The sequence below is a fragment of the Schistosoma mansoni genome (assembly GCF_000237925.1).
Source record: "Schistosoma mansoni, WGS project CABG00000000 data, supercontig 0134, strain Puerto Rico, whole genome shotgun sequence".
Taxonomy (NCBI): Eukaryota; Metazoa; Platyhelminthes; class Trematoda; order Strigeidida; family Schistosomatidae; genus Schistosoma; species Schistosoma mansoni.
Window position 1 is genome coordinate 180,476 of NW_017386038.1, and position 24,285 is coordinate 204,760.

The following is a 24,285-nucleotide window of genomic DNA, read 5'->3' on the forward strand; positions in this document are numbered from 1 at the left end:
TGCAAGCCAATGGAACAAAATGGTGCCTTAAGGTCATGAAATACAACTCTCATCTGGCTTCAGTAAGTATACCAATGTCCCATAGCCTGAAGGATAAATATTTGATCGATAAATACACATGTTAGTCTGAAACCAGTCTTATGATCATGGAGAATAATATTTTACGTACTATATTAGTCAGCGTAATTCCTCTCCGGCTATCTCAGGAAGATTTTAGTTCTTTTTCGTAAACAGAAATGATAACCAGTTGAGACTAAGAAGATAGGATTACACCCAGTTCTTAAACTCTAGATAGTAACTCAGTCAACTTAATTGCTGAAACTGGACCACCATGAGTGGGATATCACATTCTTACAATTGGAGAAATTTCTAATGATGTCTAATATAACACATGGATTAAAGTGAAAATAGATCCTACAATGTCTTAGTGCCAGACCACTGGTGCTCAAATAAAATTTCCCAAAGCTACTGAAGAGCTAAGATGTTATACTTGGAACTCAACTTAAGTCAACCCTTCACATTCTGTAGAACTATTCGAGTTAGTAGGTGAACGGTTAAGTAAGTGAGAGAACAAACAAGTGAGTGAGTGATAGAGGGAGTGAGTGAGATTCTAGTTTCATAGTGTCATAATAAAATGATAGTTGGGAAACTGCTAAAATCTATAAGACATTGGATGGTATTATTCATTCTGATTTGGTATTCCTCAGCAGTGAGCATTTAAAAAAACAATATCATAAGCATTTTTCGACGCATTCAGAATTTACGAAAGAGAAAAAAGTCAATATGACTTCACACAACAAAAGTAGACTTAGAGATGGATAGTGGCTAGCAGTGGAATCCAGTTTGGCGCGCGTTTCGTCCCATTTGGGACTCGTCAGCTGGATTCACCTGCATCTCAGAGTTGATGTTCACTCTGGGACTCGAACCCATTACCTTCTCACAAGTACCCCATCGAACAAGCAAGTGTCTATCAAGACTCAGTAGCTGAATGGGTAACGCGATGGCGTTTGAAGCGAAGGTACTGGTTTCGGGTCCCAGAGTGAACATCAACTCTGAGATGCAGGTACATCCAGCTGACGAGTCCCAAATAGGACGAAACGCGCGTCCTGGATTCCACTGCTAGCCACTATCCATCTCTGCTTACAATGCTTGTGAATTCAGGCTATATCAAGGCAATACGCACATTATGCACATATGCAAATTAGAGACTGACCAGTTGCAGTCCTAAAACATCAATGGGAAGATTCAAATAAATAATACTAAATGAATTTAAAAGTAGACTTAGTTTCAATTAACTCATGTCATCACTGGAATATGTAATAAAAATTTGACAGGCTAAATCAAATACAATATGAAGGTCTTTGTAAACATCCAAATCCGTGTTATGAAATACACACAGATTGTATATATATGTTACTAGGTCTGTAAGGTAGAGAAGTGAGGAGCAAAGGTTGGGATACAAGCGTATCAACTAATTTTCGTAATCTGAATAAGATGAAAGCAGTCTTTTTTTTCTATAAACGATTCCATCTACAATTTCAGATATCGGAAATATTGACAATCCTATGAAGTTCAAACGCTCGGTGTGGAAAAAAGGATAGATGCTGTTGATAGGTCTGGAAATGAGAAGCGATGGTACATATGACATTCATATCATAAAAACGCTTTTAACACCACCGCAAAGTCCGGATATGAAAACAAAAAAATGTAATCTGGTTAAATTCTAAATACTTCTGAATAAATTTCATAGATTACTAGCCACTTTCACCTCGCTTTTTCCTGATTGTGCCTAGGATTATTGTTTTTTTTTGCCTCCAAATGCCCTGGTACGGCCGAGAGTGGGGAGAGTCCGCTCTCCCTCTCGAAATGCTCTCACATGGCCAGCGAATATATAGCCTCTGACAGGGAAGTCCCACTCACTGACTTCTCGTGGCGGGGCCGTTGTTTACGAAAGTGAGAGGACGAAAAGCGAATGTCCGGTGCTTTAATCGGGTTGGTGGACACGGAAAGTTCACCTAGGGGAGTTGGAAAACCCTGATTCCAAACCAATGGTGTACATGGGCTCCAGTATCCTGAAGGAACAAATGGCGTATGAACCAATCACTGGTCACCGGCTACCATGCTCCACTGCCTTGTGGACTAGACCTTTAGGTCAAAGGCTCGGGGTGTGGCCCCCTAAGAAAACCACCTGCTTCGGTTTGGGCACCTAGGCAGTACCACAGCCCTCACAAAAATCAAATGAGATTTGTGAGGCGCATATATATCTGGTGCTTCCTTGTACCAATATTTATGTGTTTAAATAAAATAAAATAAATAAGGGTTATTGTTTGTTCGCTTATCATAACATATGAATCATGTTGATTTAGACGATACATCAAGTTCACATCAACCTAATAGATAGTATCAATAGTACAGTAGAGTGGATTGAGAGAGTAATGGTGAGAATCATACAACTAAGGTTCCATTCTGCCATGGTTAACAATTTGTAAACAATAACTGTTCAGGTGACAGAATATAACCACCTGAGATCAATTATATTTAGAATTAAGGTGAAAGTAGAATCTGTACGATATTAGCTATTGAAAATAACAAAAATTATGGAAAATTAGTTAGTTTAGTCAATAGAGTACTTTTATTTGAGTTTGGTCATCCACCCCACCTTCATAATTGTGCCACAACTACCGAGATGACCCGAAATTTACTAAAACATTATCAATATACTTAGTCAGCTGATTGGTGATTCTATCTTCTGAGGATGCAACAGTTAACCAATACTGATATCAGTCTGTGCCAGAAACAATTTCGGCATAACAGATTGGTTGCAAAAAAATAGACTGGGAACTGAACTAACTGTCTGTTCTGCATCAACTACAAATACACATTCACACAAACATGCTCGTATTCATACAAACACAGATATACCATGCACCGGATAATTGATAGTGAGGTTAGACGCAGGGTATTAGGGAATGATGGTAAATCAGTTGATGAAGTCATGAATCTTCATCGACTGAGATGGTTAGGCCACGTGTTACGTATGCCTGAACACCAATTACCACGACGCGCTATGCTGACTAGTGTAGGGGATGGTTGGAAGAGAGTTAGGGGCGGCCAAACCAAAACGTGGCATCAGAGCATGAAGTCACTAACTTCTAGTCTGAGCCATGTTGGTAGATGCAGACTACCTGGTTGGGGTCCGTGTGACTATCGTAACCAATGGTTGGAGACTCTGTGTGACATGGCTCAGAATCGATCACAATGGCGAAGGTGTATACACTCTTTATCTTCCCTCAAACCCTGAGATTAAAATTGCTTCATAACTTTCTTCCTTCCTATACTATATCCTTATATACAACTTTTCTTTTATATACTACCACCACTAAATTAACTATTTCTATGAATCCGGTGTTCATCTTGTTGTGCTAAAGAGGTATGGTAATTTGGACTGATGCATAAATGTGCCTGGTCCTACGTTGTAGCTGACTGACTGACTGATACCATGCATAATAAGCTAAAGCTAAAATGACATGAATATGATTAAACAATTGGAAATGATATGCTTACAATCATTTCTTTTCAGAAAAAAAAATAAATTGGCATTCCATCACTTTATCGATCAATGAAATGATCGAACAAACAAACAAACAAAAAAATAACCATTTAATCGATTTGTTATGATAGTGATTGATTCAATTAACTAGTATCATTATGATTGTACTATAGTCTAATACAACTTGATAAAGACTAATGAAAGTCATTTGAATTTAGGTTGATACTTTAGAATGTGAGATTCACTTTACGGATAACTAAACATACTGAAAGTACAATGATAGATTCGAATTAGGCTAGTAATAATGGCTATAGTAATCGAGTCTTTAAAGTAGTTATTTATGTTATAGAGTTGAGATCATGAGTCAATTGAAGCTAGACCACCATCGAAAACCTGGAAGCACTGGATGGCCGTTTTGTCCTATTATGAGACTCTTGAGCAATGCGCATCCACTATCCTGCACTCGCGGGAATTAAAAATATTCTCTAATGTTTGAAAGAAGAATACATGACCTAGCTGGTATATGACAGAGCTGTAAGGTGAGGAATATAGATATTAATTCTAGGGTCCCATGAAAAGTTTGTATATTGGATGGAGATGTTGTGAAATTTCATCAACTGGTATGTTACTGATACATAGTCACTACTCATGGTTGGTATAGATGTAGGTTGGAGAAATGAAAATAAACAGATGATGACATGGATCAGTCCATAAAGTTACTAGTCATTAAACTGAGCTATGTTAAAAATGAGAACTTCTTACTGGCAGATGTAATAACTTGGACAGATACACTTCTCCCCCTCTCATATCAATTCCAGCACTTCTTTGTATATGGCTAGAAGATCTACATTAGAAAAGATGTTGATTTCTTCAAAGATAATGGTAACCAGTAATGATCATACTCCATGTCCTTACGATAATGAGTTAAGAATACTACCAGTTTATGTGTTATGAGCAAAGATTTTCTGTCCATAATTTCCTGTCTGATTTTTCAGGGATTGATCTTTTACCAGGAGATTTACTTGTTGACTTAGAATACAAAGATGATATAGTTCTGTTTGGTGAGGACACTAGTAAAACACCAAGTCTGCTAACCATCTTAAGCAATAATGCAAGTATGTTTGGGATGTGGTTCCCTTCTACCAAATGTAAAACGTTTCTTCATGATTAGCTTGCGTCGTCGCCTGAGTTGATGATAAGGGATGAAGCAGTTGGACTCCACTTCCCTTGGAAGTCTCATCGGCTTTGTGGTCTGGTGTGTGAAGAAATCTCGGCACGGATTAGGAGGGTTTGATTGGCTTATTCCAACTTGCGTCACTTGTAGAGCATTCTAGTTATCCGTCTTTCGACCAAAGGGCGAGTTTACTGAACTACAGTTAGCTCTTTTCTACTTTATGGATGTGAAACATGGCCATTAAGAATAGAGAATATTCGTGAGTTATGAGTATCCAATCATAGGTTTGGTACCTAATTTTGTCACCGCAATGAGTATTTATGATTACAAATACTCTCAGGCCTAATAACATAGAACTTCTATAATGACTTAATAAGATTCAAGTTCACTATGGATCTCATCAATTGTCAGTAGTTCAATAAACAAAAATCATTTTCTATACGAAATGTGTAAATGGTGTTTATCATGGATTGTCTTCAGCTGGGATAAACTACAAAATAGAGAGTACTTATCACCAGTGTCGCGACATATATTGTCATATATTGGACACATCAAGAATGTACATCAGTGACCATACAAAGAATTAAACCCAAGGTTATCAGATCTCTTAACTATCATTTAATCCAATGGTTTTCAAATGTAAATAATTCGCAATGAAATTTTAAAAATGTCTAATTCTCCATATGGCTAACCTCAGAAGTTCATTACTCCCATCTAGAACCTCAAGAACTCATCCAGAAGTAAATCACTAATGCAAAAATGACTCTATCGTTGTTGAGATGTTTTTTTTCAAAGATTACTTTAAATGATGACTATTACTGAATAGATTAACCAGTTAAAGGGTGATTATTTACTGGGGGAAACAACTGTTCCATTATTTTCATAGTTGAAAGCATGAGTCAATTGAGGCTAGACCACCATGGAAAATTTGGAAGCACTGGACGGCAGTTTCGTCCTATTTTGGGAATTCTCAGCAGTGCGCACCCACGACCTCGCCTCGCGAGATTCGAACCCAGGACCTACCAGTCTCGTGCCAGTGCACTTAATCGATAGACCATTGAGCCGGCATCTGATGGTGTTAATGTCTAACTTCTACCAATCCATGAAATCTGAGCAACCATTCATCAATTGTCTTCAGTGAGTTCCTATCTCACAACAGACGTGATTTAAACTCCACTGGTTACTGCTTCTCATTAGAACTCCAGGAATTATCTCTTGAAGTCAGTCACTAGCGAGCATATGTCCCATTATTATTGCTAAATTTCATTGATCGCATAAGTGAATTCAATTCCAGTAATGAGTATTGTCTACTACTTACTAGTTTCCATGAGAAAAAACCCATCTCAACATCCATAAATTAGAAAATGCCCACAGCAACATACATTTAAACATACACAATAAGTATATAAAATCTACACACAAAAAAAAACAACAGAAGCTACTTACTGTTTCGTAATTTTTCTTCGTTCACTTTTTACCATTGATTTAGGTCTTTTCGATTGAAATCCACGTTGAAGGAAGTTCTATGTAACGAAAAAGAAAGAGATTTACAGTGAGATACTTAAGAAGAATGTCTGTCGGAATATCTGAAGTATTGAACGTTTACACATGATAGTGTATGTATGTACATACATGCTCAGTAGCGAAATTCTTTCCATAATATATGAAATATAAACGGTACTTTCAATGATTTTATCTACAATTAGCAACCAATTAAAAGGTTATATAATGTGTAAGATGCATACTATGTGTCTAACGAAATCAATCCCTGTAATAGTACTGTCTATGGTGTGTATATGTGCAAGTATATATACTACATAAAGTAATGAATAGTAGTACAGACTCGTATGTATGTCAATCTACATCTTCTATTTTCATATTTGTGCATGTTTCTGAAGTTTTTTGGTACTTACGAGCAATTCTGTTAGGTTTATTTTCTATAAACACGTAAACAGTAATGCTATGAGGCCTGTTATGGAATTATGTGTGAATTACACAAAAATGTATCCAATGTAAGTGAACATTGAGGAAATCACCTAACTGTGTCACAAGGCAAGCCCTCACATGGAATCCTAAAGGTCAAAGGAGAAGAGGAAGACCAAAGAACACATTACATCGAGAAATGGAGACAGACATGAGAAGAATAAACGATAATTGGATAGAACTAGAAAGGATGGCCTAGGACAGAGTGGGTTGGCGAATGCTGGTCGGCGTCCTATGCTCCATCGGGAGTAACAGGCGTAAGTAAGAAAATTTTACTGATTTCTTCTGGTTAACTTCATAAAATCAACTGATTAGACTTGATATAAAAATTTACTTCTTATCATGAGATGTTGTTTCATCCTGAATCTGTGTTAGTTTAAACAAAAGTTGACATGTAGTTATCAACCAAGAGAAAGGATTATTAAGTTAAATCTAGATGGATCATTATCTAAGCAGACAGTAGTTTATTAATCTTTGATCTTGTTCATAGTTTATAATAGGGATTCACTTTAGTTAACTAACTATTGAGGACCAAGGAGCACTGGACTTCTCAGAAGTGCACATCCTCAACACATAGGCAGTTGAACCAAGTAACTTAAAAACAAAGATGGATAGTAGATAGCAGTAGAATCCAGTTTGACGCGCGTTTCGTCCTATTCGGGACTCGTCAGCTGGATGTACCTACATTTCAGAGTTGATGTTCACTCTGAGACTCGAAACCAGTAACTTTCACTTCAAACGCTATCGCTATCTACTCAGCTGCTGAGTCCTGATAGCCACTTGCTTGTGCAATGGGGTAAAGTTTGAATTCACTTGATATTGTTTGTTTGAATCTTCCCATTGATGTTTAAGACTACACATATGCCAATAAGAGACTGATCAATCTCAGTCCCAAACAAACAATACCAAATGAATCCAAGTAACTTAAAGTTTCGCGATTGGCGCTTAAATTTGAGATCGCTAAGTCAGCGACATATAGATCTTTACATTTCTAACTTTAATCAGTTTGCGATGTTACACCTCGAATACCAACGCTGTTGGCGGGTAACTTCCTCACATCCAACATGGTTTAACTCCTCCGATTTTTCATCTTATCTGGCCTAAATTAATTAGATTTCCCTTGGTATTGACATAGTTTCATCTAATTTATTTCTCATCTTGTTCATTTTCAAATTACACCCTGTCACAATCAATTCGCCAATGTGAATAGTCGTAAATAAAAACTAATATACACTTATTCAAGGTTTTATATTGACGTATAACTGATTGAAGAAGAAGACTGTCGAATATTGTTAGAGTGAAGATTCAACCAGTATTGTAGTTTGACAACTCTTTACCAGTAACACCTTCTATAATCGAATCGCGCCTACCCAGTTAAAATCAGAAGTTAGAAGCGAGGAGGTTGGAAGATATATTTAACGGGTTATCAATATACCGAGAATTGACGGATCTAATCTGGCTAATGATCGTAAGAGATTATGTGGACAGTCGTCACTTCTCTGTTTTTTCATACTATAGAATTATACGTTCTCTTGAAGTATCTAGTAATCAAGCCTAATACAATACAACATACAAATAAAATCTTGTATACCATATAAATTAAAATTGACCAAGTATTTATTTATAATTAAAGCTACACCACCATGGAAAACCTGGAAGCACTGAAAGGCCGTTTCGTCCTATTATTGGACTCCTCAGCAGTGTGCATCCCGCATGGCGAGATTCGAACCCAGGACCTATCAGTCTCGCGCCAGAGCACTTAACCGATAGACCACTGAGCGGGTCGGCATCCAACGGTGTTAATGTCTAACTTCAACCAATCCACGAAATTGTGCAATCGTTCACCAATTATCTTCAGTGAGTTGATAGGACGAAACGGCCGTCCAATGCTTCCAGGTTTTCCATGGTGTTCTAGCTTCAATTGATTCATGATTTTAACTATGAAAATACTGAAATCTCCAAAAAACCCTTCTGATCTGCTTATAATTTGTCAATCAATCTATTTTCAATCAAATTGGAAAATATTTACGCCTAACAATAATTAAAGGTAACTATGACAACTGATTCTACAAATTTACTTTTGCCAAATAATTTAGTCAGTTAAAGATTGATGAACATGATAAGAAAATCGTTTATTGTTTGATGACTACCCTTCTAAACTTATATTGAGAAATTATCAGAAGGTGGTTTTGTGGAGAGGAACAAATAATCCTTAGTTGAGATCATGAGTCAATTGAAGCTAAAACACTATGGAAAATCTGGAAGCATTGAACGGCCGTTTCGTCCTATTGTGAGACTCCTCGCCAGAGCAGATCCACAATCCCGCCTCGCGAGGTTGGAACCCAATACATATCAGTCTCGCGCGCGAGCGCTTAATCACTAGACCATTGAGCCTGCCGGCATCCAACGGTGTTAATGTCTAACTTCAACCAATCCACGAAATTGAGCAACCATTCACCAGTTGTCTTCAGTGAGTTGATATCTCTCAACAGACCGTCCAGTGCTTCCAGGTTTTCCATGGTGGTCTAGTTTCAATTGACTCATGATCTCAACTATATTATATTGAGAAACTTTGAAAACAATAAGGGAAAGAGGAGTAGTGACGATAATGATGAGCGAAATAAATCAGGTTCAATCTCCTTGTCACTATGATGATACTGATAAGAAAAAAAATCGATTCATATAGCCGTAATTTATGAGTTTAATTGTTCCTGGTCACTTCTTTCTTTTTAATTTTCTATCTGACAATTTTGTTTTCCAGTTTCAGGGAAAATGAATTAGACATAATAGAGAAATACTCAATCTCAACTGAACTATTGATTAGAACGATCCCGTGAATGAAGTGTATTATTAAGTTAGTAGATCGTACGTTAAGTCACAGATGCTCGCCGTTAGGTACTTATTCAAAGAAGGAAAGATATTACAGAAATGAAAATGCATCTACCTACCTACTATGTTGATCATGAGAGTCTGTGGCAGTGTTTGTCACTGAAAGGAGTACCAAAGAATCATATTAACCTTATAAAGGCTCAGTATTCGAACACAACTGGTCGAGTTAGAGCCTATGGCGAACGGTCATCAGAATTGATTACCTCAAGTGGTGTTCGTCAGGGCTGTCCACTCTCTCTATTCTTGTTTAACTTTGTCGTTGACATGCTTTTAGAAATAACACTTTCATCATCTAAATCTCCAGGAGTTGATTTTTTTGCCGGGAGACTCACTTGTTGACTTAGAATATGCTGATAACATAGTTCTATTTGGGGAAGCCGCTGACAAAATGCAGAGTCTTCTGACCACTACAAGTAACTATGCAGGCATGTTCGACATACGATTCTCCTCCTTAGGGTCACTCTAAGGTGCTCTGGCTTTAATATAAATAAAAAGTGGGGCAAAGGCTTAATGACTAGAACTCTCACACTACAGCCAGTGGGTTACCCAATTCCAAGGTCAAATCTTAGTTGACAAGTTATAAGCTACTACCATATCGTGATATCCATAAAACTTGACTGCTAAGTAGTAAAACGTACGTTCGAGAATCCTCATCTACAAAAACAGTGCATGAGCAAACAGAAATCGAACCAAAATATTCACTGTTTCAAAACGACTGGTTAAACCAGTGAACATCACAGATAATTTCAGAAAGTAACAAGACAGTAATGACTAGAGGATCGACTCTGAAATAAACGAAATATGTTCAACATAGTTTTAGATCTAAGGAATTATTGTTTATTTTTGAGATTGTGAAAAAGGAAGTACTATTATGCCTTCTTTTTTAGTGATTACTGCTGACCATGAAAAAAATCATCATCATCGTGAATAGATCAAAAAGTCAGCTGATTGCAGGTGAGAAATCCATGTTGAGAGTATAGCAATACATGGTATTTGGAGAGATAAGCATGTTACCTTTTTTTAATTCATCAAGTGTTTTAATAAACCTATAAACAATAATAATCATGGTCATGTGTATGGATCCCCTCATTACTGTTCATCACTTGACATTGGTACAAGTAACAATGATATATAAAGTGAGAAAATCATTTTCCTACACTTTTGTTGTCAGCTGGATAAATGAATGTAAGTATAGTGAGAGCACGAGATAACTATGATGGATTAGTTCCACAGATCATATATCACAATCTCCATAAAACCCTTTCTGATAATAATCATATGCTCACTAATGACTGGCTTCAAAAGTTATTTCCTGAAGTTCTACCGAGAAGCAATGACCAGTAGAGTTCAATTAGGGTCTGTTGTGAGATAGTAACCCAATGAAGATAATGAGGGATGGTGGCTCAATTTCGTGGATTGGTTGAAGTTAGACATTAACACCATTGGATGCCGGCTCAGTGGTTTAGAGTGTAAGCGTTCGAGCACGAGCTCGATATTTTCTGGGTTCGAATCCCTTCAGCGGGGTAGTGGATGCGATCTGATGAGGAGTCCATTCTGGGACGAGACTACCGTCCAGTGCTTACAAGTTTTCTATGATGTTCTAGCTTAAATCGATAGGAAATTCAACTAAAACTCTGACAAACACTTAACGACAGCATACAATCGATATAAAATCCAAATAAAAAAATGTAAAGGTTAACCTAAACAATTATAAGTGTCATGTGAACTGATGCTATTCATGTAAATACTGTGATTATCTATTTAGATACAACTTTATCCCCTTCATAGTTATTTATAGTTAGACGATTGAACATATGTTTTAATAAATTGATAAATTTAACTACTTTAAAAGTTGAAGTAGATCAAAGTACGATTCCAGACGTTGTATAAAGACGTACACAATCATTGTTTGATATGTTAACCGTAGTCTATAGACTAGAGTTTCGTTTCATGGTTTAACATATCAAAAACGTCAATATCTCTAATATTGAAAAGCGGAGCTCATGCATATCTCTTCCCAAGTGTATTTTTGATAGAAATTAAATGTATTTGCTCAGTTGAGACAGATTTTAAAACTTGTTATATAAAGTCTACTACACTTGGTTACAATAATCTTGAGGATAACAACCATTTGGTCTAAACCTACAAAAACTCAGTCCAATAGCGAATAATGTGATAGATTGATTTAGTCTGTGGAGAACTACCAAAGCCATTATCCAGAAGATACAAGTGTTTATTAACAGCTGTCTACGCAAGATACTTCGGATCCGTTGGCCACACATTATCAGCAATAACCAATTGTGGGAGACAACAAACCAGATTCCAGCGGAGGAAGAAATCAGGAAGAAGTGCTGGAAGTGGATTGGGCACACGTTAAGGAAATCGTATAACTGTATCACAAGACAAGCCCTCACATGGAATCCTGAAGGCCAAAGTAGAAGAGGAAGACCAAAGAACACATTACACCGAGAAATGGAGACAGACATGAAAAGAATGAACTAAAAATTGGATAGAACTAGAAAAGAAGGCTCATGACAGAGTGGGTTGTAGAATGCTGGTCGGCGGCCTATGCTCCATTGAAAGTAACAGACGTAAGTGAAAAAGTAAAAAAAGCCAGCCTCTAGCGTTCTTCTAACCCACTCTTGCACAAGACAATATCGAGCATCAAGGGAAGAGTTAAGATATTGAGTGTTATGTATTGAAGACGGAATTCGAAAATTATCTATTTCATCACAGTATTTATCACTACTTGATAATCCATTGTCACGATACCATCATCAAGGAACTAATCCATGACCTTTACATTCTACAGTTCAGCTTATCTCAAATGTTGGTAAAAGAGGAACTTTCAGGGTTAAACTATTTTCATCAGTCTACTCAATCAAATAATTATAGATTTCTAATTGTTATACAGAAATGTTAGTACAATTTTTTTTAATTATACAAAATGAACAGCTGTTTAAAGGAAATAAACAAACTGGTTAAACTGCCAATTATGATTCGGTCAATAGTACTATATTAAAAACAATACCTTAACACTTTATAATCACCAACTAACAAATGGGGATTCTCATTCACGATACTACTATTACTACTACTACTACTAATAATAATAATAGTAATAATAATAATAGGTAACTATGCATCCTAGAAACCTTTCTCCATCCATCAAATGTATGTGTATATATATATTAAACTAAATACTTCAATCAGACTTTTGTTATTCAAAGTGAACATGGCGTCAGTATGACCTAAAATATTAATGAATATTGATTGATGAACTGTTAAAGTGTATAAATTCACTGGGTATTGTTTGTTTGAATCTTCCCATCGCTGTTTAGGGCTGCAATTGATCAGTCTCTAATTGGCATTTGTGCATACTGTGTGTATTACCTCGATATTACTTTAATTTACAAGCATTATTAGCAAAGATGGATGGTGGCCAGCAGTGGTATCTAGGACGCGCGTTTCATCCTATTTAGGACTCGTCAGCTGAATGTACCTTAAATAAGAGACTGATCAATTGCAGTCCTAAACATCAATGGGAAGATTCAAATAAACAATACTAAATGAATTTAAACTCCACCTCATTGCACAAGCAAGTGGCTATCAAGACTCAGTGGCCGAGTGGATAACACGATGGCGTTTGAAGTGAAAGTTACTGGTTTCGAGTCCCAGAGTGAACATCAACTCTGAAATGTAGGTACATCCAGCTGATGAGTCCCAAATAGGACGAAACGCGCGCCTTGGATTCCACTGCTAGCTACTATCCATCTTTGCTTATAATGTTAAAGTGTTTATTATTTTAACTTTTATTATTCTAATGATAAGTATTGTTAAAGTGATAATCTAGATGATGGATAATAAGTACAAACATTTTGGTTCTTAATTTCAATAGTTGAGATCATGAGTCAATTGAAGCTAGACCATCATGGAAAACCTGGAGGCACTGGATGGGCGTTTCGTCCCGTTGTGGTACTCCTCAGCATTTTTTAATAAAAAAAGTAAAACAACATTAAGTTGATTTGATAAAAAAGAGTTTTATAGAGAGTAGTTTAACAAAACCTCTTCATTAGAACTATAGTCGTATTTATTAGTCATTTATTTTGTGATGAGTTCTAATGAAAATTTGTAAACGGTGGTGTTTAGAAATGTTGAGAGTGAAGTAACGGATACTGGCTGCATCTAATGGTTGTTATGCTATATTATAAATTGAATGAAGTTAAAAATGTTTATCGATGGATACCAACTGAATGAGATAAGATTTGAGTGTGATATATGGAGATCCAAGGATTGAGCTACGGTGGTCGTGGGTCTGTACTACTGAGGAGTCTTAAACAAGGACGAAATAGCTAGCTAGTGCTTCCTTGTTTTCAGTGGTATCCCAACTCAGGCTATTCTATAATGCATACTAATGAATCATTTGATTTCATGAGATAACAAAATTGAAAAAAATACCAGTTGAAGCTCAGAAAATTGTTCATAAAGACTGGTTTGAAAACAGTCGTAAAATAGATAGTTCTACAAAATACATCTATCTACCTTCTGCAGATCAGAATTTCGTGTCTTCTAGCAACTCAACCTCGGATATGACATGATAACTATTCATATGAATCGGGATTTTTCTAAGGAAGTGTAGTATTTTATACCACCTACCAAATATAAGGTTGATTATGTTTCTATTAGAAGAACTACCCAGTAAAGATAATATAATGTGAACTTGGTTAGAAAGCTGGTTCTGGTTGTCTGTTGAGACAACTGCATTTCGCCCCCAAATGCCCTGATACGACCTAGAGTGGAGACATTCAGCTCTCCCTCTCCAAATGCTCTCACATGGCCATGCGTATATAGCCTCTGTCAGGGAATCACTATTGTTTACGAAATTGAGAGGACGAAAAGCGAATGTCCGTCACTTTAACCAGGTTTGTGGACACTGCGAGTCCACCTAGGGGAGTTGAAAAACCCTGATCCCAAACCAATGGTGCACATGGGCTACATCCAGTATCGTGAGGGAACAAATGGCGTATGAATCAATCGTCGGTCACTGGCTACCATGGGACTGCATCTCCTCACGATGCTCCACTGCCTTGTCGATCAGACTTTTAGGTCAAAGGCTCCGGGTGTGGGCCCCTAAGAAAACCATCTGCTTTAGTTTGGGCACCTGTGCAGTATCACAGCCCTCATACAAATTAAATGAGATTTGTGAGACGCATATATATCTTGTGCCTCTTTGTACCAATATTTATGTGTTTAAATAAATAAATAAATAAATATCCAATTTAATACTTTAAAATCCAAGGTCAACATACCATTAAGCAGATGTGACCCCCTCACAGTGAAAGAAACGAATAATGTCGATTGACACAACACAAATGAAAATCATCTCCACCCTAGATACTGTCAATTAACCTCACGTTCTATTATTTAGGATAGAAATAAGTATAGGGGTTCTTGTTGTATGTCACTTCCCACCCCTTATTTTCTTTTAGTACCCTATGAACTAATTTAATATTTTTTTTCAAATAAAATCAATATTTACCTTAGTAATCAATGAGACCACAAAAAAAAGTATCATAAATCATGTATATGTTACAAAAAAGTAAAACACACCCCATAGATTTTGAACATAAAGGGAAATAAAAATGCTGGTAAATTAATTTATAAAATAATTTAATAATTTCTTTTTAAGGGGGGAAGTAAAGAAATATGGTTGAAATCATGAGTCATTTGAAGCTAGACCATCATGGAAAACCTGGAAGCAGTGGATGACCGTTTTGTCCTATTGTGGGACATATCTAGGCAACATCAATGATGAACAAAGTGGATCTGATGCAGATATGAAGACAAAGATCGGCAAAGGAAGAGTAGCATATTTACAATGGAAGAACATATGGAACTCAAAACAATTGTCAACCAACACCAAGATCAGAATTTTCAATACAAATGTCAAAACCGTTATACTGTATGGGACGGAAACTTGGAGAACTACGAAAGCTATCATCCAGAAGATGCAGGTGTTTATTAACAATTGCTCACGCGAAATACTTCTGATTCGTTAGCCAGATACTATCACCAACAACTTACTGTGGGAGAGAACGAACAAGATTCCAGCGGAGTGTGAAATCAGGGAGAAGTTTTGGAATTCGATAGGACACATATTGAAGAACTCATCGAACTGCGTCACATGAAAACCCCTAAATTGAAATCCTCGAGGTCAAAGGAGAGTAGGAAGACCAAAGAACACAGTACGCCGAGAAACGGAGACAGACATGAGAAGGATGAACAAAAATTGGACAGAAGTAGAAAGGAAGGCCTAGGATAGAGTGGATAGGAGAATGCTGGTCAGCAGCCAATGCTCCATTTGGGGGTAATAGGCGTAAGTAAGTAATCACCCTTAAGTTTTTAACGTAAAGTATTTATAACTTCAGTTCATGTGTTTACTGGAAAGATTATGTTAGCAATTTTTTAAAATGAACTATAAAAAACCCTCTTAACTTACTAAAATCTTTTTTCCTCCACTTTCTTTACTTAACGATGATGATTTACTATCCGAACTGAATAAAGTTGGCATATATGGCAATGTAATATCATGATCAATTAAATGTTCAATAGGATAATTCGTAATGTACGGTTGTTGTCTCTGTGGATGTGAGTGTTGACAATGTGAACGATTTATTTTGACTGAACTTCTCTCATCATGACGACGATGATATCGAATTAGGGAAGATGAACGACGTGGTGAATGTTTCAATAATTGATCCGTATTCTGTCCTTTTATTCTTGATAATGTATCTGGTATACTATGAATTGTTTGATTTAATTTAATGGATGAATTCACATCTTTCAATGGATAATCATTACAGTTAGATATTAAAGATGCAAATGAATTTATATTATTATCATTATCATTATTATTATTATGATTGTGATCATGTTCTTGATTGAAGTAGCCTATAATAGAAGAATATAAACATATATATGAAAGGAAATGTGATTAGATTGTATACTTTTCAACCAATAAGATTCTAGATAGAAGCAACTTGTATAAAGTGTTAGTAGAAACATACTACTATTGTAGTGTGATCTACTTATATCCATATAAGTAGTATATGGTGATGGTCAGACATAGAATGTATTTTGGCAGAAAACCGATAAGGAAAGAACTGAAATGAAGCGCAATTGGTAGGAAAATGCATGAATAATGGAATTAGAGAAGATGGATTGATATTTACAGAAGGAACAGTGAAGATTGACACAATTGATGGTTATTTTGCAAATTAACTGTTTACTGTATGGTTATAAGAATTTAGTAAGTTAGTTTGTAATTTGTGCTTAAATACATTCCATTGTCCCCAATCCGTGTTTTGTTCACCATACTAGTACTACTGCTACTACTACTACTACTAATAATAATAATAATAACAACAATAATAATAATAATGACAATAATAATAATAATAGGTTCAATACCATAATTTATTTTATTTATTTATTTAAACATATATATATATTGGTACAAAGGGGCACCAGATATATATGCACCAGACATTTTGTGTGAAAGCTATGATACTGTCCAGGTGCACAGACCGAAGCAGTTGGTTTTCTGAAGGGGCCACACCCGGAGCCTTTGACCTGAAGGTCTGATCGACAAGGCAGTGGAGCATCGTGAGGAGATGTAGTCCCATAGTAGCCGGTGACCAACAATTGGTTCATACGCCATTTGTTCCATCAGGATACTGGGGCTCATGTGCACCATTGGTTTGGAATGAGGGTTTTCCAACTCCTCTAGGTGGACTTTCCATGTCCACCAACCCGGTTAATGCCTCGGACATTCTCTTTTCGTCCTCTCGATTTCGTGAACAATACCCCCGCCACGAGAAGGCGGGGGTAAAGAATCCTCAATACCAACTGTACAATTAATTTAGGATGAACTCGAATAGTAATTAATGTAAAAAAACACATGTTTTCAGTAGTCAGCATCTGTTAGATACCTTCAATCATGTGTATTTTGTTTTATAGACTCAGCTGTTTCAATTATTAGGTTTAACTAATTACTTCCATGGATACAATTAAGAGGAAAATATTGATATAAACTTAATGTTCTCGTTTAAATTCTCTTCAGTATTCAAGATTAAATTAATTTTTTAACTTTTTTATGATCACATGTGAGTACATACACTACTTATAATCATTCATTCTAAATAAATTAAAACTAGGAAGGGTAATTAAGATATTAGTGAAGCTAAAAAAAGTAGATGACCTAAATACTTGAGCTTGCCTCTAAAAAAGAATTTTAGCTTGAACTAAAATTATTGGAAGGGGGTTTTGTGAACATTTCAGTATTTTCATAGTTGAAATCATGAGTCAGTTGAAGCTAGACCATCATGGAAAACATGGAAGCACTGGAAGGCCGTTTCGTCCTATTATTGGACTCCTCAGCAGTACGCATCCATGACCCCGCCTCACGAGATTCGAATCCAGGACCTATCAGTCTCACACGCGAACACTCAACCGATAGACCACTGAACCGGCATCCCACGGTGTTAATATCTAACTTTAACCAATCCACGAAATCTGAGCAACTGTTCACCAATGTTTTCAGTGAGTTGATATCTCCTAACAGACCTGGTTGAACTCTACTGGTCACTGCTTCTCACTAGAACTCCAGGAAGTATCTCTTGAAGTCAGTCACTAGTGAGTATATTTTGATTAATATCAGAAGGGTTTTTGTGGATACAATAGTAATTTCAATAGTTGAGGTCATGAGTCGATTTCTATTTAGCTTGAACATATGGGTGGGTCAGTGAAAATATTACATTGAAATATTTTTTTAAGTGCTCGCGCGTGAGACTGATAGGTCCTGGGTTCTAATCTCACGAGGCGGGATCGTGGATGTGCACTGCTGACGAGTCCCACAGTAGGACGAAACGGCCGTCCAGTGCTTCCAGGTTTTCCATGATGATCTAACTTCAATTCACTAATGATTTCAACCATATACTATTGATTAACTCTGATAATTGATTTGAGATGATTTCTTTGAATACAGTAATTTTAATGTTTATATATAAACAGTTATTTATTGATATATATATATTGAACATTTAACTATTTACATATTGTTGTTGTTTAACTAGGCTTCTCTATTGTTCAAATACTTTTTATTAGTTTTTCACTCGTTTTTCTTTCTCTCTTTTTATTGTAAACAAGATGGATACTAAATACCTACCTACCTACCTACCTACCTACCTACCTACCTACCTACATACATACATACATACATACATACATACATACATATGACATATATACATGAAACACATCATGCTGTTTCATTATTCTTTTTCTTTTTTCTCTTTTTTTTAAAAATTTTATTACCCCCGACTTTTTTTCTTTTTTGTATGATTTATAAATGTTCTGATGAATAGACACATACAATTATTAAGAAGTAGTTTTTGTTTCAGTCAACTTTACGTTATACTTCAGGAACTTGTTGAGTACCTTCAACGCGATGGGTTATTCACAACATCGTTCATCGTTTAAAGATCTTCCATTATATTCAAAGACTAATATTTCGATGATAAACTCTCTTCAGGTTCCAAATTAATAATCCGAAAATATGGTCAAGTGAGAGGCAAAGTACATCGTTTAAAGCATGTAAATTTAGGATTATCAGAAGGAGGTTTTGTGGAGATTTTAGTAATTTTATAGAGTTGAGATCATGAGTTCAACCAGGTCTGTTGGAAGATATCAACTCACTGAAGACAATTGGTGAACGGTTGCTCAAACTTCGTGGATTGGTTGAAGTTAGACATTAACACCGTTGGATGCCGACCCGCTCAGTGGTTTATCGTTTAAGTGCTTTGGAGCGAGACTGATAGGTCCTTGGTTCGAATCTCGTGAGGCGGGATCCTATATACTCACTGCTGAGGAGTCCCACAATAGGACGAAACAGCCTTTCAGTGCTTCGAGGTTTTCCATGGCGGTCTAGCTTCAATTAACTCATGATTTCAACTATATAAAATTTAGGATTGTCAAGTCAAATAGAATAAAATTGTTAATGTTGATATGACTCTCATATAGAATGTTAATATTTGAATCTGTATATATGTTAAGTGAAAATGTTAAGATCTGTGATCACAATGGATCAGATAGGATGAGAGATATAATGTGTACTTTGCCTTTAACCTGGCTATTTTTTTCCGGATTACTATTAATTTGGATATATATCAATTGTAGAACCTGAAGAGAGAATTTATCATCGAAAAGAATATTCTTCGTTCAATATATTAGTCTATCAGGAAGTACTTCATAGTTTACACAATCTTAGACATGAATAAGTTTCAAATTTGAAAGTATTAGTATCATGGTCAAATATTAGCCAGTACAAAGGGGTCTGCTTGAATATCTGGCCTACCTGTTTCTACCATCTTTATTTATTTATTTATTCAAACACAAAAATATTGGTACAAAGGGGCACCAGATATATATGCGCCACACAAATCTCATTTGATTTGTATGAGGGCTGTGATACTGCACAGGTGCCCAAATAGAAGCAGGTGGTTTCCTTAGGGAGCCGCACCCCAAGCCTTTGACATAAAGATCCGATCGACAAGGCAGTGGAGCATCGTAAGGAGATGCAGTCCCATGGTAGTTGGTAACCAACGATTGATTCATACGCCATTTGTTCCATCAGGATACTGGAGCCCATGTGCACCATTGTTTTGGAATCAGGTTTTTCCAACTGCCCTAGGTGGATCCTCCGTGTCCACCAACGCGGTTAAAGCTCCAGTCATTCGCTTTTCGTCCTCTCGATTTCGTAAACAACACCTTTGATGCGAGAAGGCAATGAGTAGGACTTCCCTGACAGAGGCTATATATGCGTGACCATGTGAGAGCATTTAGAGAGGGAGAGCGTACTCTTGCCACTCTCGTCCGTACCAGGGCATTTGGGGGCTTCTACCATCTAGATATTTCAACAAGTTATCTATATTTCGTTTGTTTCAATAGATCATTATATCAATTATTTGCATAATCTATTCAGATGAGTTTGTGAAAAGTTCACGACCTTTTGCTGTACAAATTAAGAAAGAGAACAATCAAAGACATTGTGGTTGCTGACAATATACATTGTAAAGAATGTACGTTATTCAGATGTCGATTTATCGAACTGCTAACATCTAATTGGCGATCAGTCAATATTTATCGTAAGGATCAATCAAGAAATAAGAAAAGGAAACTTGTTGAAATACTTTGGGCTGAGAACTCTCTATTGTACCAATAATATAATATTGAATAAAGCTATTAATCAGTCAGTCAGTCAGACACAACGTAGAACTTCGTACGTACGTACATGAGTTCAACTTGCCATACCACATTAACACACAGATACAGTTGTCGATTCAAATCCCATAGTGGTAGAAGTAGTAAGAGTATAAACAGTAATCCAAAAGATTAGGGTTTGAAGATGTCATTCAAAGAGTATAATCCAGTGAAGTAAATTCGGAAAGAGAAAAAAGATAGGCACTTGAAGAATTCAGAAGATTAGAATTTGGTAGAACACAAAGAGTGGATGTACCTTCACCATTGCAAACGATTTTGAGCCATGTCATCCAAGGTCGCTAACCATCGATTGCTATCATCTCGCGTATCCCAACCAGGTAGTCTACACCTACCAACATGGCTCAGTCCAATTTTCAGTGACTTGATGGATTTGTGATACTTTTTGGTGTGGCCGCCCTTAGCTTTCTTCCAACCTACTCCTACGCCATTAAAGCTAATAATAATAATAAATAATTTTCTGGTTCTTATCAAGTGACAGATTTCTGAAATAACCTTGGGAGAATTTAAATTTGGTGTAATAATGATCCTTAGAAAATTATATTATTCTTTAATAGAGGAAAAAAGAGAATTAACTCATTTATAAGGTACTTGAATATGAGTCACATTGTAGGCATGAAGGTTAACGATACTACCCGGTTGCCCAAATCAAATTAGGTGAAGCAGAGTTCAATCCTGAGACTAGATGATTGAAAGTCAAACACCTTAACTATGAAGTCAATGATCCGCTTTTCATAATTATAAGTATACCTTGTAACAGGGTAATTTTACAGTGAATTTCAGAAGGACTAGATACCATTTATGTTTTTCGACCTGAACAACATAGCACAGTCCTCTGGCACAATCAAACAATTACTAAGGATTTTGATGAACTAAAAGCTCAAAGGTTAGTGTTGTTCACTACTGCAATCCATTTTATAGCTTTTGTTCTTTTGGCTGAAATATAATCTTATAGTTTTACATCACGAAGTTACCATCATTGGATAACCACTGAAAACCAGGAAGAGCTAAAATAATAGCTGTTTCGTCCTAGTGTGGGAATCTTCAGTACTGCATATCTACGATGTTACCAGGCATCAATCACAAGACTTTCAGGCCTTAAACGAAAAAAAATTAACCTTCAGGTCACGTATGGTTGGAGTCTACTGGTCATGGCTTCTTACTAGTGAATGTATGATTTTTTATTCATATGTCTACATAGTGAATTTCGTCCTCTCTCCCAAGAAACAGGGCAAAACCACTGTCATAAATATTCCAACTAATACACTTTATATTCACTTAGTATTGTTTGTTTGAATCTTCTCATTGATATTGAGGACTGCAACTGATCAGTCTCTAATTGGCATATGTGCATACTGTGAGTATTGCCTCGATATAGCCTTAATTCACAAGCATTATAAGCAAAGATGGATAGTGGCTAGCAGTAGAATCCAGTTTGACACGCGTTTCGTCCTATTCGGGACTCGTCAGCTGGATGTACCTGCATCTCAGACTTGTTGATGTTCACTCTGGGATTTGAACCCAGTACCTTTCGCTTCAAACGCCATCGCGTTATCCACTTTATACTTTATATTGATACAAACAATATCACGTAATGTCAGGATAAATTCATGCACACGCACAGATATAGAAAAAGGGGTAAATAACAAGCAATATACAATAATAACTGGAAGTGTTTGTACGTATATATATGCGTGTATAATGCTACCTTTTTACACTTGCTCTCTTAGCTTATTGAGGTGATAATCAGTGGACAGCGGAAAGAGAATGAAGTTGAGTAAATGATTACTGTCACCATGACCTCCACTTTATGATTCTCTTTTCATTGATAAATTAACCAGAAAAGGTTTTAACACTTTTACTGAGTTAACATGGTCACATCCATATGCGTAACGGGTGTGAGTGTGTGTGGAGCTATTGACAATGTAAGTTGGTCAACATATATATATGTAATAGTTAAATGTACAACCTAGATATTAGACATAAATGAACAAAGCAACTCATTGAGGTGAAATAACTGTGACAATGAAGCAAGCGTGAAAACAATAACAGAACAACTCAAAGAGTAGTCGTACGTTTCCGTATCTCCATAGTTTTACATACTTCTGTGTGTGTGTGTGCCAGTTGTAAGTGTTTTAGTCAATCAATCTCAACAGTATAAATTACTTTCGCGTAGAAAACATCACTCGTGGGGGAAAATACAGTAGAATGAAGCAATAAGTTGACAATATATAAAAAATGTGGAAGACAATATTTTATTCGGTCGACTGATTAGCTGAGAGTTGGCTGATTTGAGTCTATCATTGATTTTGCAAACTATCACTATTTTTCAACGAGTAACCATCAAAAAACAAACCACGAAAGACAACCTCCACTTTATAAAGAAATGATTATTCAGTCAAGAGAAAAAAGACATTAACACCGTTGGATGCCGACAGGCTCAGTGGTTTATCGATTAAGTGCTCTGGCTCCAGACTGGTAGGTCCTGGGTTCAGATCTCACAAGGCGAGATCGTGGATGCGCATTGGTGAGGAGTCCCACAATAGGACGAAACGGCCGTTCAGTGCTTCCAGGTTTTCCATGGTTATCTAGCTTCAATTGACTCATGATTTCAACTATATAAAAACGTTTTTAGAAATTTAGAAAAAAATACTTGTCATAATTATCTTGTAACAAGCTATTGAAACAGGAAGTCCTGTCCTCCATATATTGAATTCGTAATCATTAGCTAACTGTTTAGAAGATGGAGACTATTAACAGAAAAAAATGCAATGATAACAACTGACACTAAGGTCAGGATTTTCAATACAAATGTCAAGACAGTTCTACTGTATGTGGGGGAGACGTGGAGAACTACGAAAGCCTTTATCCAGAAGATACAAGTGTTTATCAACAGCTGTCTACACAAGATACTTCGGATCCGCTGGCCAGAAAATATCAGCATTAAACTACTGTGTGAGAGAACAAACCAGATTCCAGTGGAGGAAGAAATCAAGAAGAAGCGCTGGAGGTGGATAGGACACACATTGAGGAAATCACTCAATGGCGTCACAAAACAATCCCTCACATGTAATGCTGAAGGCCAAATGATAAGAGGAAGACCAAAGAACACAGTACACCGAGAAATAGAGACAGACATGAGAAGGATGAACAAAAATTGGACAGAAGTAGAAAGGAAGGCTCAGGAGAGAGTGGGTTGAAGAATGCTAGTCGGCGGTCTATGCTCCATTGGGAGTAACAGGCGTAAGTAAAAAAAAAGTTTCTTCATGTCATCATCCAGAGTTAAGTTACTGTTGAGGTATATGAGCACTAACCGGCAGTTGAAAGTTTTAATTAAAAAATGTAGCAGGTC

General features: G+C 36.5%; 1 protein-coding gene across 1 annotated transcript in view; it reads right to left on the bottom strand.

The window, feature by feature from the left end:
- The window catches only part of Smp_164680 (synaptic ras gtpase activating protein, syngap,putative), a gene marked incomplete at its 5' end in the record, with an annotated part of 58,434 nt that extends 40,777 nt beyond the window's left edge, over positions 1-17,657 (bottom strand). Inside the window, 2 exons of the mRNA XM_018789565.1 lie at positions 6,171-6,247; positions 17,652-17,657. Coding sequence (XP_018646437.1) covers positions 6,171-6,247; positions 17,652-17,657 — 83 coding nt within the window. The remainder of the gene's footprint in view (positions 1-6,170; positions 6,248-17,651) is intronic.
- Positions 17,658-24,285: the final 6,628 nt, after the last annotated feature.